This window comes from Capra hircus, chromosome 17 (assembly GCF_001704415.2).
Source record: "Capra hircus breed San Clemente chromosome 17, ASM170441v1, whole genome shotgun sequence".
NCBI lineage: Eukaryota > Metazoa > Chordata > Mammalia > Artiodactyla > Bovidae > Capra > Capra hircus.
Genome location: NC_030824.1, coordinates 63,981,728 through 64,003,604, shown reverse-complemented (window position 1 = coordinate 64,003,604; position 21,877 = coordinate 63,981,728). Strand labels below are relative to the sequence as shown.

The 21,877-nt window shown below is 37.4% G+C and overlaps 1 protein-coding gene across 1 annotated transcript in view; it reads left to right on the top strand.

Moving 5' to 3' along the window:
• Positions 1-21,877, top strand: part of LRBA (LPS responsive beige-like anchor protein) — a 747,979-nt gene that overhangs the window by 59,777 nt on the left and 666,325 nt on the right. The window contains exons 3-4 of the mRNA XM_018061590.1: positions 20,829-21,060; positions 21,270-21,370. Of these exons, the coding sequence (XP_017917079.1) occupies positions 20,829-21,060; positions 21,270-21,370 (333 nt within the window). The remainder of the gene's footprint in view (positions 1-20,828; positions 21,061-21,269; positions 21,371-21,877) is intronic.

The following is a 21,877-nucleotide window of genomic DNA, read 5'->3' as shown; positions in this document are numbered from 1 at the left end:
TTTAGTTATAGCGCAAGTAATTATTATATCAGCATTTTTTTTTTTTCTTTGACTGGAGTGGGGAAGTAGGGAGAGCTAAAGAAATTGGCACTGTATCTTTGGGTGACTTTGGAGTTTGTACTTACAGGACTTTCTTGAATGCCCTTTAATTTGGCTCTCATTTGTTTCAATGAGGGGTTCCTCTAAGTTAATACATTTTTCTTTTCATTGGTAAATAATCAGACAGTTAACCTATGACAAAGTGACACCTCACACTTGTTGTTTATTGTTAAGTCACTAAGTTGTGTCTGACTCTTTGCAACCACATGGACTGCAGTATAGCAGTCTCTTCTGTCCTCTCCTGTCTCCAAAAATTTGCTCAAATTCATGTCCATCAAGTTGGCGATGCTGTCTAACCATCTCATCCTCTGCCACCCTCTTCTCCTTTTCTTCAGTCTTTCCCAGCATCAGCGTCTTTTTTTTCCAAAGAGTCAGCTCTCCGCATCAGGTGGCCAAATTATTGGAGCTTCAGCCTCAGCATCAGTCCTTCCAATGAACATTCAGGATTGATTTCCTTTAGGATTGACTGGTTTGATCTCCTTGCAGTTCAAGGGACTCTCAAGAGTCTTCTCCAGCATCACAATTCAAAAGCATCAGTTCTTCATCCTTCAGCCTTCTTTATGGTCCAACTCTCATATCCATACATGACTACTGGAAAAACCATAGCTTTGACTATACAAACCGTTGTCAGCAAATTGATGTCTTTGCTTTTTAATACACCTCACATATAGTTGCTTATTTTTTTTAATCAAACTTTAATTCAAGACAATTATAGAGTCACATACAGAGAGATTCCTTATACCATTTATTCCGTTTACCCTGATTGGAAAATCTTACAAAACTATAATACAGTATCGACATTGTTATAATCAAGATACAGAAAATTTCCATCACGTAAGGCTCCCTGATACTGCTCTTTTATATTCACAGTTACATTGATCCTTGCCGCACCCCTCCTTAACCCCTACCAACAGCCGATCTGTTCTCCAGTTCTCACAGTTTATCAGTTTAAGAATTTTATATAAATGAACTCATATACTACGTAACCTTTTGTTTTGTTCTGTTTTGGTCAGGACTGTTCTCTGGAGATCCATCTGTAATAGACCGCTTTGTGTATTAGTATTTTTTAAGTGTTGAATAGTACTCCATTCTATGACTGTGCTAGTTTGACCATTTATCTGTTGGAGAACATCTAATTTGTCTCCTTGTTTTTTTGGCTTTGTTGAATAAGGCTATTATAAACATTTGTGTATAGATTTTTGTATGAACATAAGTTTTCATTTCTCTGGGAAATATGCCAGAAGTGTATTTGGTACATCATATGGTAGTTGCATAGTTAATGTTTTCTCTTTAAGAAAGTGCCAGACTCTTTGACAGTGACTGAGTAGTCTTACGTGTAAGTAAGCAGAGTACTAGTGATTCAGTTTCTCCACACTGTTTTTTATTTTAGCCATCATGATATACGTGTAATGCTATCTCATTGTGGTTTTAATTTGCATTTCCCTAATGGCTAATGATGAACATCTTTTCGTGTTCATCTGTATATCCTCTTTAGTGAAATTTCTGTTTCTTGTCTTTTGACAATTGGATTTTTGGTTCTAGTATTCTAATTAGATTGTTTTTTGTTGTTGAGTTTTGAGTGGTTTTTAGATATTATTCCTTCATCAGATAAATGGTTTGTAAATATTTTCTTCTAGTCTGTAGATTGTTTCATCCCCTTAAAAGGATCTTTTGGAGTGTGAAAGTTTTTAATTTTGATAAAGCCCAGTTTATCAGTTTTCCTTTTATGTGTCTTGCTTTTGATGTCAGATCTAAGAACTCTGTGTAGTCCTATATCCTGACAATTTCTCCTATGTGTTCTCCTAAAAGGTTTATGTTTTACATTTAAATCTGTTATCTGTATTGTTAGCTTTTGTGTTAGGTGTACGCTTTTGTGTTAGGTGTACTTAGGTAAAGGTTCATTTGTTTGTCTATGGATATCTAATTGCTTCAGCACTATTTGTTGAAATTCCGCCATTGAATTTCTTTTGCATCTTTGTTGCAACTCAGTTGGGATATTTTTGTGGTTCTAATTCTGGATTCTCTTCCATTCTGTTGATTTTAATGTCTGTCCTTTTGGTAGTACCTCATCGTGCAGCAGTGTAAATATTGAAATTGAGTGGACGAATTCCTCCCACTTTATCTTTGTTTTTCAAGATTTTTTTTTTCTCCCGCTATTCTGCTTCCTTTGCTTTTCAATGTAAATTTTAGAATTATCTTGCTATATATGCAAACAATCTTGCTGAGATTCTGGTAGGAATTGTGTTAAATCTGTGTATCAATGTGGGGAGAATTGACCCCTATACTGTGAACACAGTATGTTTCTGAATTTATTTAGATCTTTTTTTTCTCTCATTATCACTTGATTGTTGTCAGCATCCAAGTCTTGTACATGTTTTGTTTTCCATCTAAAAATATTTCAAGGTTTTTCGAATGGTTGCAAATAGTATTACATTTTAAATTTCCTTGTCTACAAGTTTATTCCAATGGTGGTGGTGTTTTAGTTGCTAAGTCATGTCCAACTCGAGCAACTCCCTGGATGGTTACCTGCCAGGCTCCTCTACCATGGGATTTCCCAGGCAAGAATACTGGAGTGGGTTGCTGTTTCCTTCTCCAGGGGATATTCCCTACCTAGGATCAAATCCACATCTATCAAACACATTTCAGGTGGATTCTTTATTGCTGAGCCACTAGGAAAGCCCATGTTTATTGCTAGTATACAGAAATACAATTTAAAAATACAGTGGCTTTTTTATTTTTTAAAATAGCTTTAATGAGGTATAATTCACATACCATAACGTTTCTTCTTTTTTTTGAAAAATAAGATTTATTTATTTTTATTTGGAGGATAATTGTGTTACAGTGTTATGTTGGTTTCTGCCAAATACCAACATGACTCAGCCATAGGTATACCTATGTCGCCTCCCTCTTGAACCTCCCCCACCATCTTACCCACTTTCAAGTTTATGTTTCAGTGGATTACAGCACAGCCATCAGCACATTCATCTCCAGAAGAACTTCATCTTTCCAAACTGAAAGTCTGCAGCCATTAAACATTAATAATATTATTATCTCTCCGTTCCCCCAGTCTGGAGTTGTGTGTGTGTGTGTGTTTTAATGTAGGCTTGATTTTTATTAACAGAAGACAATGTCAATGGACGAATTAGATTTTGACTCAAGAATAATTAAAGTTGCTTAGCTAAAAATTGATTTTTATATATTCAATTCAAAAACGGATGGTGAATGATATTTCTCCATATTTCTGGTATTGTTATTAGTGCTATTTGTTGTGGTTTAGTTGCTCAATTGTGTCTGACTCTCTGTGACCCCGTGGAATGTAGCCTGCCAGGCTCCTCTCTCCATGGGATTCTCCAGGCAAGAATACTGGGGTGGGTTGCTATTTCCTTCTCCAGGGGATCTTCCCAACCCAGGGATTGAATTTGTGTCTCCTGCATTGGCAGGCAAATTCTTTGGCACTGAGCCACCTGGGAAGCCTCATTGTTACTATTATTACAATACTAATATGATGCTACTCTTAGCATTATTATTAGAACCGTTACTGTTCCTTTTACTATTATTGACATCGTTACCACTCCATTCTTCTCTGGCTTTCTGCGATAGCCTTCTCCCTGATCTCTCTACTTCTACTCCTGCCCCTTAATCTTTCATTCTGATGTCTGTTTTTGATTATCCAGCTAGATTAACTGGACCTTGGGTACTTTTTAGTGAGTTCAAATTTAAACTCATTAAGTATATCAGAAGTACTACTTAAAAATTATACTGAAGTATAATTCTGTCTTCTGTTTCTCTCAAAAGAATTTCTAACAAAGTAGAGTCACAGAAAATTAAGGTGCACTATCTCACATTTGCTTTTTACCAGAGAATTGAGTTAACTAGTGCAATTGCCTGCAGTGGCTTTTATGTTATTTCCTGTGATGTTGCAATAAGGAGCTCATGGTCTGAGCCACAGTCAGCTCCTGGTCTTGTTTTTACTGACAGTATAGTGCTTCTCCATCTTTAGCTGCAAAGAAAATAATCAGTCTGATTTTGGTGTTGACCATCTGGTGATGTCCATGTGTAGAGTCATCTCCTGTGTTGTTGGAAGAGGGTGTTTGCTATGACCAGTGTGTTCTCTTGGCAACACTCTGTTAGCCTTTGCCCTGCTTCATTCTGTACTCCAAGGCCAACTTGCCTGTTACTCCAGGTGTCCTTTGACTTCCTACTTTTGCGTTCCAGTCCCCTATGACAAAAAGGCCACCTTTTTCGGTGTTAGTTCTAGATCTTGGAGATCCTCATAGAACTGTTCAGCTCCATCCTTCACTGTGGTGTGTAGACTCTTCCTGTGGTGCACAGGCTTTGTCTAACTGTGGTGGTGCTCGGGCTCCAGAGTGTGTGGGCCTTGTAGCTGTGGCTCTCAGGCTTAGCTGCCTTGTGGCCTGTGGGATCTGAGTTCCCTGACCAGGCATTGAACCCGAGTCCGCTGTGTTGGAAGGCAGATTCTTCGCTACTAGACTACCAGAGAAGTCTCCATCTTTTACTATTCTTTATTTGAATACTATTTATACACAGTGAAACTCTACTATTAATAAAATACGTGGACTCTGAAAAATTCACTTATGTAAAATTTGAGAATTTGACCATTTAGTATGTTTAGTCTGTTTTGTCTTAAAAAGTACAAAGTGAAACAAGAGTGATATTTAGTACTGTACACAGCTGAATTGAGAGGATTCTAAATGAATAGAAGGCACTTTCTCATAACCTTCTTCTGTGCTCATTGCAGTTTATCCTGTCCCTTGAGATGTTTTGGTGGCAGAGTATGGGGCAGAGGGCAATAACCCATCATTTATTTGAACTCAGTTATCACAGTCCATCATCCTACTTGTAAACCTTTTTTTTTGTTTGTTTTAAAGAATATAACATCCTTCCTACAGTACTGTATCTAGCTAATACTTAAAAAAAAATTCGTATCGCTGACAGTCCATTTTCCTATTACTTAAGCTATTTTACTTCTCAGTTATTTTTGTATATAAAAATAACAGCTTTCATAATAGCTAATTATTTTTGTATTTATTCATTCCTCAACTATCTGAAGACTTACAACACATAAAGCACATAAGGATATTTTTACTCCAAAGCTGTCTTTGAGAGTATGTATTTGTTCAGTCGCTCAGCTGTGTCCATCTCTTTGCGAACCCATGGACTGCAGCACGCCAGGCTTCCCCGTCTTTCACTAGTTCTGGGAATTTGAGTAGACTCATGTCCATTGAATCTGTGATGCCACTGAAACATCTCCTCTGTCTCCCCTCCTCCTCCTGCCCTCAGTCTTTCTCAGCATCAGAGTCTTTTCCAATGAGTTGGCTGTTTGCATCAGGCGGCCAGAGTATTGGAGCTTCAGCATCAGTCCTTCCAGTGAATATTCAGGATTGATTTCCTGTAGGATTGACTGGTTTGATCTTGCAGACTAAGGGACTCTCAAGAATCTTCTCCAGCACCACAGTTTGAAAACATCATTTCTTTAGCGTTCAGCCTTCTTTATGGTCCAACTCTCACATCTGTACATGACTACTGTAATAAACCATACCTTCGTGTAAATGACTTGCCTTATTCTTATTACTGATATTGTCATATTGATTGTTTGTGATGTTAATATATTTGGTAATGAAATCATTTGTCATCTACACTTTAGGTATGCCTGAAGTGGTGCATAGGTAGGTATCTAGCTGAGACCAAGCAACATAGGCCTAATATCTACACTGAGGCTGAATTTTATGTTTAACTATATTAATAATTGCTTTAAAGAAAGACAGTTATATTGTGCCTACTGTCCTGTGACTTCTATCTTGTAATTTTTCTTGTCTTTCGGCTTCTCTGGTGACTCCGTGGTAGAGAATCTGCCTGCCAATGCAGGAGATGTGGGTTGGATCCCTGAGTTGGGAAGATCCCCTGAGAAGGAAATGGCAGCCCACTCCCATATTCTTGCCTGGGAAATCCCATGGACAGAGGAGCCTGGCGGGCTAGAGTCCACGGGGTTGCAAAAGAGTCGGATACGACTGAGTGACTAAACAAGAGCAACAACAAAATTATCTTTCAGCTGTGTGGTGCTGCATGTGGAATCTTGGTTCTCTAACCAGGAGTTCAACCTGCGTCCCCTGCATTGAATGCGTGAAGTCTTAACCACTGGGCTGCCAGGGAAGTCCCTCCTGTAACTTGTAAAATAATTTAGTAATATGTCTTCAATATCTTGACATTCCAACACATGTAGACTTGTGTTCTTTTTAAAGACCACATAATATTCCGTTATATGGATGCATCATGGTTTATGTATTTGTTTCTGTATTGGGGGTTACTTTGGCTATTCCCAGTGTCTCATTTTTACAGTCAGTGTTGCAGTAATTATTTCCATATCTTACTTTCTGAGTTTTTCTGTTCGGTCTTCTTGATTTTTAAAGATGTTTTTGATGTGGCCTGTTTTGTCAAGGCTTTACTGAGTTTGTGGCAGTATTGCTTCTGTTTTACGTTTTGGTTTTTTTTGGCCACAGGGCACGTGGAGTCGTACATCCCTGGTCAGGCTTCAAACTTGTACCCCCTACGCTGGTATACAGTCGCAACTGCTGCTCTGCCAGGGAAGCCCCTGTATGTAGTCTTACAGATGCTATGTTTATAAGTAGTTGAATTACTGGGTCCTGACTTTTCTGGAGTTCTGAATGCCTCCCACCTCTCAGAGTGATTGGCTATTTTAATGAAAAAAGAACTTTACAGTATCTAGAATTGTAGAGTATAACTTCTTGTCAAAGTTCATACTGTTAGCCATTCTTACTTTGAATTTTTTTCTCTGCCTTCTTCTCAACCCAGAGATGTTAGAGTAAGATTTAAAGCCTGCTGTCCTTTTCTGTTTCATTTTTTTTCTTCTCATTGCCAGTACTGTCCTCTAGCCATTCCAGCTCTTTTTTAAATTAGTATTTTCTTATCCCTAGACATTCCCAATTTTAGTCAGTCTCATTTCTTAAATTTGGAAACCAAGATTCACTCATCTAAATGATCTTAAATTTTACATAAGATGTTTCCTAACTGCACATCTGTTAATATATATGTAAACATTTTAGCCTAGAATATTTGACATAGGAAATGTTTTCTGATTAACTCTCAGATAATCATAAAACTAACAAAGCTATTCTTCCAACATTTTGGTTGGTGGAGATTTAGTATACTGTGCTGAATATGTACTACTAAAATTTTTTGAGTGATTCTTTAAATTCTAGAGTGGTTTACAATTTTCAAAGGTTTCTCACACATGATTTCATATAATCCTATAATAATCCCTTCCTTCCACATCTATATCCTTTTACTTATAAGAACTTGCAGTTTTGTTTAAATGCATTTAATACCTGAAGTTTTTACTCTTTTGATTCTAGAATATCCATTGACACCTTTGTATGTGAAAATTTGGTATTATATAATTTATCTCAGTAAAATTAACCTTCTTGAAATATTTTATTATTTAGACAAATGCAGTAAAATGCTACTGCTGTTTATCTAGAGATTATATTTCATAAAACAGAAATTGCTGTTTATCTTTTTTACTTCTCTATGTGTATTCAATTTAATTGTTTGGTTATCATTTTGTGATAAAAAAGAGTTTTTCTAAGATACAAAGTGAATTTTAGTCCGTTAAGTTAAAATGCATGCATTTGAATCATATTAAAAACAAAGAGTGGTCCGAGGTGGCTTTTTCTGAAAACCCACTCATTGGTTTATGCACCATTTGTTGAACCTCTTTATATTAGTTAGGTTTGGGTTCTGCTTAAAGTAACAGAATCTACATTCATTCATTTTCATGAAATACAGATTTTCTTACATAACAGTGAATTTGGTATTAGGCAGTTGCTGGCTCTGGTGGTTCTACTTAATGATGCTTCAAGAGTAACATACTTTCTGCCTTTCCTTTTACCATTCTTTTATTTTTTATTAAAAATTTTTAATTGGAGTCTGATTGCCTTATAGTGTATAAATTTCTTTTGTACAAAAATGTTAATCTTTCGAGTATAATTTTGAGTATAATCTTTTGAGTATAACTTTGTTAATCTTTTGAGTATAATTGCCTTATACTGTGTAGATTTCGTTTGCACAAAACTGTCAATCTTCTGTCTACAGAAATGTGGACAGTGCTCGTGCCTGGGTGTGCGTTAGTCTTGAGCCCGTGTGCACCCTGGCCTGCACACCCTCTAGGCCCTCAGGCACTGGGCTGTGCAGCACGGCAGCGCAGTGTCATACGTGGCCGTGTACACTCCTCAGTGCGGCTCTCTCAACCCCCACCGCTCCCTGCCTCCCCGCCCCCCAGTCTCACGCTTTGCCAGTGTATTGGGTTTTTGTCTGTTTGTGCTTGTGAGTCACATGATCTTGAGAGAGTCAGTTCTTAGGTAGGTTGATAAGAAGTCTGGGGTCCCCAAGGAGAAGAAAGGGGTCTAGAGTTCTCAAGGAGGAGAAAAGGACTAAGGTTTTTTTTCTTCCTTGAAGCACAGAGCTAATGATTATACAACAAAGCAACTCATCTTGCTCAAGGGTATGTTTTCCCTTAAACTCTGCACCAATGATTATATAACAGCAATGTGTCCTGCTTGAGGACATGTTTCTCCTTCTTGAGAACCTTCTGACTAATCCTGTCATCTTAAAGTGTCTATTATGTCCAGGTTTCTAGCTGTTGCTTTTTTACCTGTATACAGGTTTCTCAGGAGGTCAGGTGGTCTGATATTTGCATCTGTTTAAGAATTTTCCAGTTTGCTGTGATGCACACAGTCATAGGCTTTGGCTAGTCAGTAAAGCAAAAGTAGATGTTTTTCGGGAACTCTTGCTTTTTCTATGATCCAAGATGGGAATACCAGACCACCTAACCTGCCTCTTGAGAAATCTGTATGCAGGCCAGGAAGCAGCAGTTAGAACTGGACATGGAAAAACAGACTGGTTCCAAATAGGAAAAGCAGTACGTCAAGGCTGTATATTGTCACCCTGCTTATTTAACTTATATGCAGAGTACATCATGAGAAACGCTGGACTGGAAGAAACACGAGCTGGAATCAAGATTGCCAGGAGAAACATCAATAACCTCAGATATGCAGATGACACCACCCTTATGGCAGAAGTGAAGAGGAACTAAAGAGCCTCTTGATGAAAGTGAAAGAGGAGAGTGAAAAAGTTGGCTTAAAGCTCAACATTCAGAAAACGAAGATCATGGCATCCGGTCCCATCACTTCATGGGAAATAGATGGGGAAACAGTGGAAACAGTGTCAGGCTTTATTGTTTTGGGCTCCAAAATCAGTGTAGATGGTGATTGCAGCCATGAAATTAAAAAATGCTTACTCCTTGGAAGAAAAGTTATGACCAACCTAGATAGCATATTCAAAAGCAGGGACATTACTTTGCCGACTAAGGTCCGTCTAGTCAAGGCAATGGTTTTTCCATTGGTCATGTATGGATGTGAGAGTTGGACTGTGAAGAAGGCTGAGGGCCGAAGAATTGATGCTTTTGAACTGTGGTGTTGGAGAATACTCTTGAGAGTCCCTTGGCCTGCAAGGAGATCCAACCAGTCCATTCTGAAGGAGATCAGCCCTGGGATTTCTTTGGAAGGGATGATGCTAAAGCTGAAACTCCAGTACTTTGGCCACCTCATGCGAAGAGTTGACTCATTGGAAAAGACCCTGATGCTGGGAGGGATTGGGGGAAGGAGGAGAAGGGGACGATCGAGGATGAGATGGCTGGATGGCATCACTGACTCGATGGATGCGAGTCTGAGTACACTCTGGGAGTTGGTGATGGACGGGGAGGCCTGGTGTGCTGTGATTCATGGGGTCACAAAGAGTCGGACACGACTGAGCGACTGTACTGAACTGAACGGATGTTGGCAGTTTGATCTCTGGTTTCCCTGCCTTTTCTAAATCCAGCTTGAACATCTGGAAGTTCACGGTTCATGTCCTGTTGAAACCTGGCTTGGGAAAATTCTGAGCATCACTTTGCTGGCGTGTGAGATGAGTGCAGCTGTGCGGTAGCTCCCTTGCTAAGACTAGCGGAGGGCACTCTCCGCCCCCTTCTGATGTCTGTGTCACAAGCTTCCTCTGTCCCTTTTTATACTTTAATAAAACTCTGCTATACAAAAGCTCTTGAGTGATCAAGCCTGGTCCCTGGTCCTTAAGCTGAATCTTCTTCAGAGATCATGAATCTGACATCATTCTCCATAAGTTATCAATATCAGGGTGGCTGCTGTACCTCTGGGCGTCATGTCTGTGTTCTAGAGGGGGAAGAAGGTAGAAGCAAAAAGCCTGCTCCAGCTGTATCTGTTTTCCTTTTATCAAGTGAAACCCTGGTTCCGCCACCTCAGTGTCTTGTGACTTTGTGTGAGTTAGTTACGTTTCAGTGGCTAATCTATTAGGTGTTCACTCTGTGATGGTATTGCTAGTTTTTTATTTTTTGAGAGGTAATTAATGTAAAGTGCTTGGCACAGTACATAACTCACAGTAACCACTCAGTGCACGTATGCTATTATTTTGAACTGTTATAGGGAACTTTGTATTTCTAATATTTGTATTTTTATGTGATTAGCTCATGGTAGTCACTCGGTGCTTCCCTGGTGGCTTAGACGGTAAAGAATCCGCCTGGAAAGTGGGGCCGCTGGGTTCTGTCCCTGGGTTGGGAAGATCTCTGGGAGGAGGGGATGGCAACGCACTCCAGTATTCTTGCCTGGAGAATCCGCATGGACAGGGGAGCCTGGTGGGCTACGGTCCACGGGGCAAAGAGTCGGACACGACTGAGCGACTTAGCATAGCACAACACGGTCACTCAGTGCATGTATGTTATTATTGTTCTATATTTCTATCATTATTATTTATTTTATTTTGTATTACATTAAAAAAATAGCACAGAAATACATAGAGTAAAAAGTTTCCCCCAACTACTATTAACTGATTGATTTGCCGTTATATTATTTATTGCTGTGTAACAAATGATCTCCAAACCTTGCAGCTTAAAACAGTCATACAGTTTCTTTGGGTCAGAAATTTAGAAAAAGATTGACTAGACAGTTCTGGGTCAGGGTCTCTTGTGAGATTCCATTTAAGATGTAGGCTGGGGTTACAGTTGTCTGAAGGCTTCACTGGGGCTGGAGGCCCTGCTTCCAGGGCTGCTTGGGTGGCTGACAGGTTGGTGTTGAGGACTGGTGGGAAGCCTCAGCTCCTCTCCAAGTAGGTCTGGCACAGAGCTGCTTAAGGATCCTCATGACACGGAGGCTGGTTTTCCTCAGATGAGCGATGCGAGGGAAGCCACACAGTGCTTACTGACCTGGGCTTGGGATTCACGTGTGCTATTTCTACTGAACTCTGCGGGGGCCCAGAGCAGCTTTAATTTATTGTGGGGGATCATCTGTCTTGTTTGGCTTTTGGGTGGATTTGTTCATGAAGGGAGAGGGCTTCATTTTGATGGATGTTGGTAGCTTATATTTTCTTTTCACTTACATTAATCTTAAGCTATCTCTTTGTCTAATTTTTATATTCTATAAATCGTAAAAAGAAACCTATGAAAAATAGGTTGTTTAAACCATTTACCTGAAAATTTGAAAGCCCTTCTAAATGTATGCATAAACATAGTTAATTCTGTCATATTATTCATAACAGTAAACTTCAAGAACACAAATAGATAATCCAGTGTTTCTCAAAGCTTTTGAATAATGCTATTACTGGAGAAAGGAAAAAGAAATTCGATTCATTGTCTAATAAGTTTGGGAAGTCCATACATTGGATATATATCTTTTTGATATTTATAATGCACAGTAACTGTTAACGCTCTGGGAATTTTATCATGTAATTATCTCTTGCCTTGTTTAATCTGGTGTTTCTCAGACCTACTTAATCATAGAAGCTTTTTGGTTAATACTGGTTTTGGAGATGTGCCATAGTTGAGTGAAAATTTCTAATTCTTATGAAAGGTACAATGAACAGTGAGGCAGGAGAGATTATTTGCTACTTCCTAGTGTATTTGGGAATTTAAAAAAAACTGTAAAGATGGTAATTCATTACCAGAAAGACGTGTATTTTGACTAATTTTAATGGTGAAATTCACAAATTTTTCAGATACTTTAGCTCACTATGTAAAGAAACTTTAGAAAACCCAACTTAAATGTTAAATTATTAATGAAAATGTAAGGAAAGCATGAGGCTAGGAGTCAATTAGTCTGATTAGAGATTTTGGCTGTGAATTAATTGTCTTCTGTTTCTCTGTAAGTAGGTGTGAAATAACTGATACATGTGACATGCCTGGTTCTTGTAAGGATTGCAGGTGAATTCTGTACCATCTCAGCCATCAGGGAAGTCCCAAGGATTAGTTATATAATGGAAATGGAAATATTATATCTCTATAAGTGTATTCCTAATATTTATAGAAACTTGATGCTTTTGGGCGTTCCAACATATGCTGAAAGGCAGTAAGCGGAAGGGGGAGGACAAAACTTCAAAGGGAATAATTTTCAGTTCAAAATATTAAATAGCTGCCTGGAAATTGTAGTTTTTCCTCACAGAGTTTACTTTAATTCTTTTAATTGGCATGTTTAGAATTTTTATGACTATGGAAAGTCTTTATAGTCTTTGTTAATATATTAGTGTAAGATCTCCAAGCCCAGACCAGTCTCACTGTGAGATTATGGTATAATTTTTTCAGTCTTCCTGGGGTATTTCTGATTGTAGTATACATTACAGAATGCTAAGGATTAAAGATTTCTGTTCACATCTTCTAATTTCCTTGGATTCCATGCCTTCTCCATTTGATTCTACATTGTTGTCTAGCCCAGGGGCCCCCGACCTCTGGGATCTAATGCCTGATGGTCTGAGGTGGAGCTGATGTAATAATAGTAGAAATAAAGTGCGCAATAAATGTGATGCTCTTGAATCATCCTGAGACTGTGTTGCCCCCAGCCCCACCCCTAGTCTAGTGGAGAAATAGTCTTCCACGGAACCAGTCCCCGGTGACAGAAAGACTGAGGAGCGCTCTCATCAGTGGGTTTTCCTTTTCTCTCGCCTTTGATATAATGAATTGAGCTTTTTTTTTAGATTTATTTTAAGCCTTAGGATTATTAAAGACATACAGTAAAATTCATTCTTTTAGATGTATTGTTTTATTTGACAGATGGATATATTTTGGGTATCCAATACGATAATCAAGATATTGAAAATTTTATCATCCCCAAAACACCCCTTTGTGTTTGTGTGTGTGTGTGTGTGTGTGTGTGTGTGTGTGTTGAATTGTCCCTCTATTCTCAGCCCCTGGCAACCAATGATCTAATGTCTTTCCCTATACTTCTTTCCTTTTTAGAGTGTCATATAAATGGAATTAAACGTAGTTTCTATGTCCAGCTTCTTTGCCTTAATATAATGTTTTTGAGATTGATTCATATTGTTAATGGTATTGATTGTTGGTTCTTTATTATTGCTGATGAGTATTCTGTTGTAGGGCTTCTCTATACAATATATATTCCCTATACAATATACTATTCTATTATATAGAATATATATATATTGTATTATATAAATATATGCAATATATATTCTGTTGTATTGTTGTACAGTAGCTTGTTTCTCCATTTACTAGTTGATGGACATTTGAATCACAAGTTTTGGGTGATTATGAACACAACTAAATTTTCATGTATGGATCTTTTTTGGACAAATGCTTTTATGAAATGGATTGAGCTTTTGCTGGGGTCTTGACACTTCATTATTATATTGTTGACTGCCTACCTTATCTTTTGTTTATTTGTTTTTTTTTTCTACCTTATCTTTTGGAGAGAGATTAAGATACTACAAGTGGTACTTCAGATTTCTTGCTTTTTGCACTGGGATATAGTAAAAATTCAAACTTATTTCCTTAATTTTTAAATTATGTAAATAATGAGTAATATTTAAACCTAATGATATGTATCCTAAGGATCCATTCATTAAATGTCAAACATAGTATGAAGATTAAAAAAGATAAAAAATATGTTTTGAAATGGTTCCTATTTTCTGGAATCATTTTCTATGCTATTTGAATAGAAAAGATTGATGGAAACTAGTTGAAGAAATGATTGAACCTTGTGATATGCAAAAATTATACATGATATGATTAAAATATTAGGTTAGATCATATGAAATTGTTGTCTTATAGTAAGAAACATTTGACTGGGCCACCCAGATTTATGGTAGGCTAGAAAACTCAGAATGGTTCTTAGAAGAGATAGGTCTTAAATTGGGCCTTAAGAAAATGTTAAGTTATGGTTCTTTAAATGATACAAGAAAGTAGGAAGCCAATTGCAGAGAATAGCAAAGTTAATCTATTTTTCTAAAATGAGAAATTTCTTTTGTATTAGACTAAATATTCTGTAAATCCTAGGACCTGAATATATTTTTTTTACATTATAGTTTTAGAAGGGACAAGGGAAAAAGCAGTGAATTGCTGAAACGAAAAAATTCTTAACCCCCAACCCTTACTGTTGAGAGTGTTTTATAATTTATAATGAATCTTAAAATAACAGATTTCATTGCCAGTACCTAATAGTGAGGATATGTTTTAGACTCTTATGTTGTGTGAAATTCTTTGGATGCTAAATGACATTTTAAGGGTTGTAATTACTGTAATTCATAATGAACTTACTTTTTTTCTTTTTAACATTTATAGCATCTAGTTCACAATAGTCTGTACTTACATCAGTAGTAGTGAGAGAAACACCTTGCTGTCTGTACTTAGAGAAATTAATATTCCAAGAGGGAAATACTACTATACAGGAATTTTTGTCTGAGAGTAGACCTGACATTATTAAAAGAAGTTTTATTATGTTACTGTAGTATCTGTGGTGTTGAATTTTGTGTCAGAATTGGGACTTTTTGTGTTCTGATCCTGAGGACTCTGTTATTGATGACTCTGAGAAAGGCCTCCGTTATTATAGCTGCTTATGCCATCTTTCCTTCCCGTGTGGTTACTTTTGGCCTTGCTGTTGAACATGTAAGTGTCCTCATAGTGTCCCCAGTGTCTCTCAGCCTCTCTTTGCATCTTCTGTTTCCTTCTTTCTCACTCTCCTGCCTTCTGGGACTTTGCTCAGCTGTCTCAGTTCCTTGATAGTTTACCTAACTCTATTTTTTAACCTGTTAAGTTTTAATTTCAATGACTGCTTATATTTTAGAAGTTCTGTTTATTGTTATTTTTCAAATCTGCTGGGATATCTTCCCTCTTTTCCTTCCTAATCTTGTGTCATTTTTTCTTATTTTTTTCCTTGGAAAGTCTCAATTACATAATTTTGTAATTATTTATAATCGCATACAGTTGATAATTTTTTAGTTTGAAGTTCTTGAGTACTTCATGTTATTAATAGCATGTCTGCTGACTCATCTTTATGCTGTGTTGTTTTCTCTTGTGTTTTTTGATTTTGATTTGTGAGTTCATTGGAGAGAACGCAGCTTTTTCTAAGAGAATGTTAGAATGTTTCTAAGAGCCTGTGCCCTTCTAGGTTAAATTTATGTGTCTTTATGCTAGCCACTCTAGGAGTACCTTCATCATGGAACCACATAAAAAAATTTTTTTTATTGTGAAGTGTATCAAACATACCAAAGATACATGTGTAAAATATATAAATGTACATAAAATATAAATACATATACCTAACAGCAGATTAGTGATAGAACAGTATTAACATCTTGGAATCTTTTTATCCCAACCAGAAAAATTATCTATATCCTAATTTTGGTGTGAGCCATTCCTCCCCCCGCCCCCTTGTAAGAAATAGTTGTCATCTCTGTTTTTATCTTTCAACAGTTTTTTTGGGGGGAGGCCATGCTGTGTGGCATGTGGGATCTTAGTTCCCTGACTAGGGATTGAACCTGGACCTCTTGCAGTGGAAGCACTGAGTCTTAATCACTGGACCTCCAAGAAAGGCCCTTAACAATACATGTTTTATTTTGACAGATTGAGTACCAATCACAGAACTATCTCTGTAAGGACAAGTGCAGTCTGTCTCTATTAAGTGAAAGTGCTGAGAGGAGATAAGCTGAAGAGTTTCTCGGTCATGGTCTGGCTTTTTAAAGAGTTCCTATCTGCCCTTACTGAAGTATTTAGTATGAAGAGTCACAAGTGAACCCTAGGGAATGCAGAGGTGTGAGAGTCTGCGAGGGCTGCGGTCGCGTAGTGCCAGAGACCGGGCGGCCGAGACAGAGACAGGGAGTGCCTAGGGAGGCCGTAGACGGTGCGTGTGCTCTGCCCGGTTTCTGCCGTACCTGCTGCAGCTTTGAAAATTCAGCAAGTTTCCTGGGAAAACAGGTCTTTACTTTTAAGTATTAGAATTTTCTTGTATGATAGTCTTTCCAGTTTTGAAGAGAAAAATAATTAGTTTTGGTCTGTATTTGTTTCTTGGCTGTTTGAAAATACAAGTGACTTAGCCTTAATCACTAAAAAGCGTAAAACCTTTTGTTAATGAAATCATTGTGAAGAAAATAATCTTTGTGCCCAAATAAAGTTTTAATACAAAACTTGTGAAGGTTTATTTAGATTCTTTGACTAATATACTTTATAATTTCTATAATCTTGTACTTTAAACCATAACCTATACAAAGAATGTTATACCACCCTGAAGGTGGCTATAAAAATTGTTTATGAAGTTCAGGCAAAGACTAAAATATGTTGAAATGGAGAGTTTTGAAAAATGTTCCCTATAGCAATGGAGACCAAATCATGCTAAAATGCAGAAAAAGACTATACATCAGTTTCCAGGCTACATTATTCAAAAAAATACAACCATAAAAAAGGTAATAAGATTACATTTTCACATTTCATGGCTAGTAAAGTGCATTAGGCTGCTCAGATATTCATAACTTACTGTGACATTTGAGAAGATTACATTTTGTAGTGCACAGCCATTACTACAGCTCAGATAATAACTAGCCAGGGCCTGGACTTGGATTATGATCCCTGCCTTCGGAAACAAATTTGTGTTTTGAAGGTTGATCAGCTTCAGATAACTATTAAAAGGGTTAACATGACATACTGTAGACCCTGTGTGTGCTTTTAGGTATAATAGACATGCATACATATAGTATATCAAATATGCCACATGTGTATGTACCAATTTCTGCCATCAATTTTCTCCTTGAAAGGCATATTTTACAATATTTAAAGCAATGGAGAAATACTTAACACACCTGTCTGGATACTGCTCTCACAGTATAAACTCAGTTTAAAAGCTGCTGAAATATTTGGATTTTTTTTGGAAATTACTTTTCAAAAATTAATTCTATAGCTTCTTGGAAGGGTGCATGTTGATAGTGATAAACACAGATCAAGATGAAAGGTTGATGTAAGTAATATTAAGGTGATGGTAAGGCCGTTTAAGTTAGCTGCAGCTAGGTCTGTGGCCTATTGAGATCAGTGTGGAGGACATCCTCAAGTGTCTCTTGGCTCCAGTTTCTCCCTTTGCCCTCATTCTCCATGTGCTCAGTTGCCCTTGCATAGGCAATCACCACTTAGTTTCTTGTGTATTGTTCTCAGGTATATGTTTATATGTATATGTTTTATACTCAAATTGTAGCCTACTATTCACACTTTTCTCCATTTTGATTATCTCAGCTACACAGTGTATTTTAGAGATTTTTTTTTTCTGTCAGAGCTGCCTCATTATTTTCAATGACTGAATCATATTCCATTAAAACACAACTTTACTAACTTTATCATGTCTTTTTGAGGGGTATTGTTTCTCCTGTTTTCTGTTGCATGCTAAATGAAGTTCTTATATCTAACATCATTACTTAAATGTACCTGTGGAATAAATTTCTAGTTGTTAAGGTATCCATTGGTGTCTGGCTTCTATTTAGCATAATTCTTTCTGAGATGGATTCATTAGTTCCATTGCCAAATACTTATCTCAGTTATAGCCGTTTTTAGTTTTCCTCATTATCGTCTGAAAATAATTGGAATTTAAGCCCCCTGTTCTGATATTTATACATGTTGCTGCCTTTGCACTAAATGTGACTTTTATATCTCCAGAAATACGTCAAGTGATAGTGGTGATAGTACATCTTAGTCTTAGTTGTGACTTTCATGAAAGTCATTCCAATTTTCCTTTTCGGGCATAATGCTGACACTTTAGGTATATTTTATTATTAAAGGAAGTCTTTAAAATTAATAAACATAGAAATTTTGTTGGAAATAGAAGATGACAATTTATCTATGCCACAGTATTTACAGTTCCAGGTAAGATCCATTAATGGATGCTTAAAAGTATGATGAGAGGCAATATGTTTGTGTAGTCTTGAAGTATTCTCTATAAGAAAGCTTAATAATATGAAAATGAAAGATAATAACTTTAAAACAGGAAAAATCTGACAGATGCTTGAGCATGAGATCAGTCTGACTTCACCAATCGTGGGACACACTGACATCAGATACCATCTGAATAATACAGCAATCAGGTATCATTTGAGGTAGTAATACACTGAGAGGGACACATGTCATCTCTATAGAGTATTTTTTACCAAAAATACACAGCTTGAATTTAAACATGAAAAATAATTCACATTATAAGACAGTCTTTAAAATAGCTGGCAAATCCACTTCAAAAGTGTCAACATCGTGGAAGTCAAAGAATGCCTGTGTAACTTGTCATAGTTTGGAGAGGACTGAGGAGATGCCGATGCTGGATCAGAAAAAGGATGTTAGTGTGACAAGCCTTGCTATTTGAGTAAGATCTGTAGCATTGTACCTGGTTTTAATGATTGTACTATGATGATACAGTATATTCACATTAGGGTATACAGGAACTGTATACTGTTCCGCAGTTTTTTGAAAGTCTGAAATTATTTCAGAATAAAATTAAGGACACATCAAGCGAAAAAAAAATCACGAATAATCATAAAACCAAAACAATCCCTATTAGGAGTTCTCATGTAGCTTACAGAATTGTGGGGTCGCCCTAGGGAAACCAAGCATGTGTACTTTGTAGCTGGGACCATGTTGCTAGAGCTAGGTCCTGCTATATAGCTAGGACCATGGGATTGGCCCAGTGACACCAAGGGAGCACAAACACGGTTGTCATTCCCTATGTCACCTGTTGCTACTGACGACGCAAAGAATCGTACATGAAAATCTCTGCCATAGCTTTCCTGGAAGAACCAAAAGCGTTTAACACTGTGCTTTCCGAGAATGCTCATCTCCTTGCATGCAGATACTGCCTCTTGATTTTCATTTTTCCGTTCTTTCTTTTCCATGCTAGTGTGTATCTTTCACAGAACATGGGATGTGTATTCATTCCTGGCTCTAGGGAGTTTTAGTTGATTCCCTAATTCTGAATCTTTTTTGCTTTTCCGAAGTAAACTCTATTTGGTCACGTCTGTTATTCTTTGTATGAGATTTTGTATGTAACTATTCTTTAAAATATAGAGATCTGTAAAAAATCCAGTAAAAAAAGATAGGCCTGGGAATTCCCAGCAGTCTAAGGACTCTGTGATTTCACTGCTGAGGGCGTGGGTTTAATCCCTGGTTGAGGACTAAGATCCCATGAGCTGCATGGCATGGCCAAAAAAAAAAAGTCTGCAAAGGTAATTCTAAAAGTATTTTATTTCGTTTAAACAGTTGGGGTTTGTTAAAATTAAAAAAGACTTTGTAGGAGAATGCTGTGGGTGACATGGCAAGATAGGAATAGGTCTCAGTACAGTTTACTCTGGATGGATTTTCTAATAGCAATCTTAATGAAATAACATTTTTTTGATTACTGGCTTTGAGTATGTGTGAAGTTTATGTTTAAGTTATCCTCATTATTGATAGGAGGGATCAAAATGGATAGGTATATATAATAAACCAGGAATTTGACAAGTAAACACTACAAGTTTTGTGTCCAGTTTGAGCCTTTTTCAGCTTTTCATTTTTGCTGCGAGCTCATACCTTATATGGGTAGCAAAGGATGAGTTGCTGTGAGTAGCTTACAACGGTAATTGCTCAGTCGTGTCCAGCCCTTTGAGACCCAAGGACTGTAGCCTGCCAAGCTCCACTGTCCATGGAATTCTCCAGGCAAGAATAGTGCGTAGCTTACAGATTACCTAATTCATAGATGAGACATTGAATTAGAAGCAATTATAGAGCTAAGTTAGATCTTCATTGAGGCTTTGCTCGTGGCTCAGATGGTAAAGAATCTGCCTGCAGTGAAGAAGACCCAGGTTCAATCTGTGGGTCGGGAAGATCCCCTGGAGGAGATGACAACCCACTCCAGTATTCTTGTCTGGAGACTTGCATGGACAGAGGAACCTGGCGGGTTACATCCACGAGGGTCACAGAGAGTAGGATACAACTGAGATCTTCATCAGTGTCAGTAGGTAGTGATTTACCTAAGACATCCTGTATTTGTTTTTGTTGAAAATATTTCTATTTTTATATTCTAAGTCTTGATTGACTGTGCTATCTTAACATGAAGATTTCTTCCGAAGCTTGATTTTTTTGGAGCTGTGTGTATGTGTTTTAAAGATCTTTTAAAAGATTCATGTCAATGTATGGCAAAAACCACTACAATACTGTAAAGTAATTAGCCTCCAATTAAAATAAATAGATTAAAACAAGATCTTTTTATTGTTGTAAGGGGTAGAGAAGAATATATATGAGTAGTTACTGCCAAACTAAAGCTTTGTAATGTACTCTAGTTACATTGAAGAAATGCTAATGCTTTTAATGTATTTTTTCTTTCCACCCTCCCTGTCGCCCCCTGAAGTTGGTAGGAGGGCAGTTTGATTTAGAAATGAATTTCATTATTCAAGAAGGTGAGAGTATCATCTGCATGGTGGACCTACTGGAAAAATGTGATGTTACTTGCCAAGCAGAAGTCTGGAGCATGTTTACAGCCATTCTGAAGAAAAGTATACGAAATCTTCAAATCTGCACTGAAGTAGGCCTTGTTGAAAAAGTGCTTGGGAAAATTGAAAAAGTTGACAATATGATTGCAGGTATGACTTTCTATAATACAGTGGTTGTGAGGAAATGAAGTTTGATTATAAGTACTGTAGTTTTCTTTAGTAATATCTAAGAGACACTGAGCATGTGACATGTACCTGGAACTTTGTTGTCTAAACTCTTAAGCAAGCACTGTATATGTTAATTCTTCAAGAAATAGAAGTAGCTTAATTATCTTACTTGTTGCTTTCTTTGTTTCCAGATCTTTTAGTTGACATGTTGGGAGTGCTGGCTAGCTACAACTTGACAGTTCGAGAACTGAAGCTGTTCTTCAGTAAACTTCAAGGAGATAAAGGACGATGGGTAAACTTAAATATTCTTTGATATTTGAAAATATTCCCCTCCCCAAACATTTTAGTGGCTTTTAAGCAATTGATATTGCTGTGCAAGGGTTAAATGTCAAATTGAGTAGACGAGGTCATTAGAGTAGCATTTTGACTTACAGGGCTGATTCTGCTATCACATGACCCAGTTGTGGACTAAGAGAACTGAGTGTTCCAAGAAGGTTCGTAATTCGGTCCTTCTTTGAATGATGAATAGTTCAAATATGCATTCAACATTTACTAGAGGAAAAGGCTAAGGACAGAGAAATAAAAATGTTGGGTAGCAGCACCTAGCTTTTCTATCAATCTGAGTAGTTTTAAGTGTGGCCCTTAAACTTGAACAACCCACTCAGTGAACCAAAAGCCATGTTGTTTATTGGATCTCCTCTCCTTAGGTGCATTTTCATGGTCCTTTGCAAGGGATGGAATTGGTCAGTTCAGTACAGTAGCTCAGTTGTGTCTGACTCTTTGCGACCCCATGGATTGC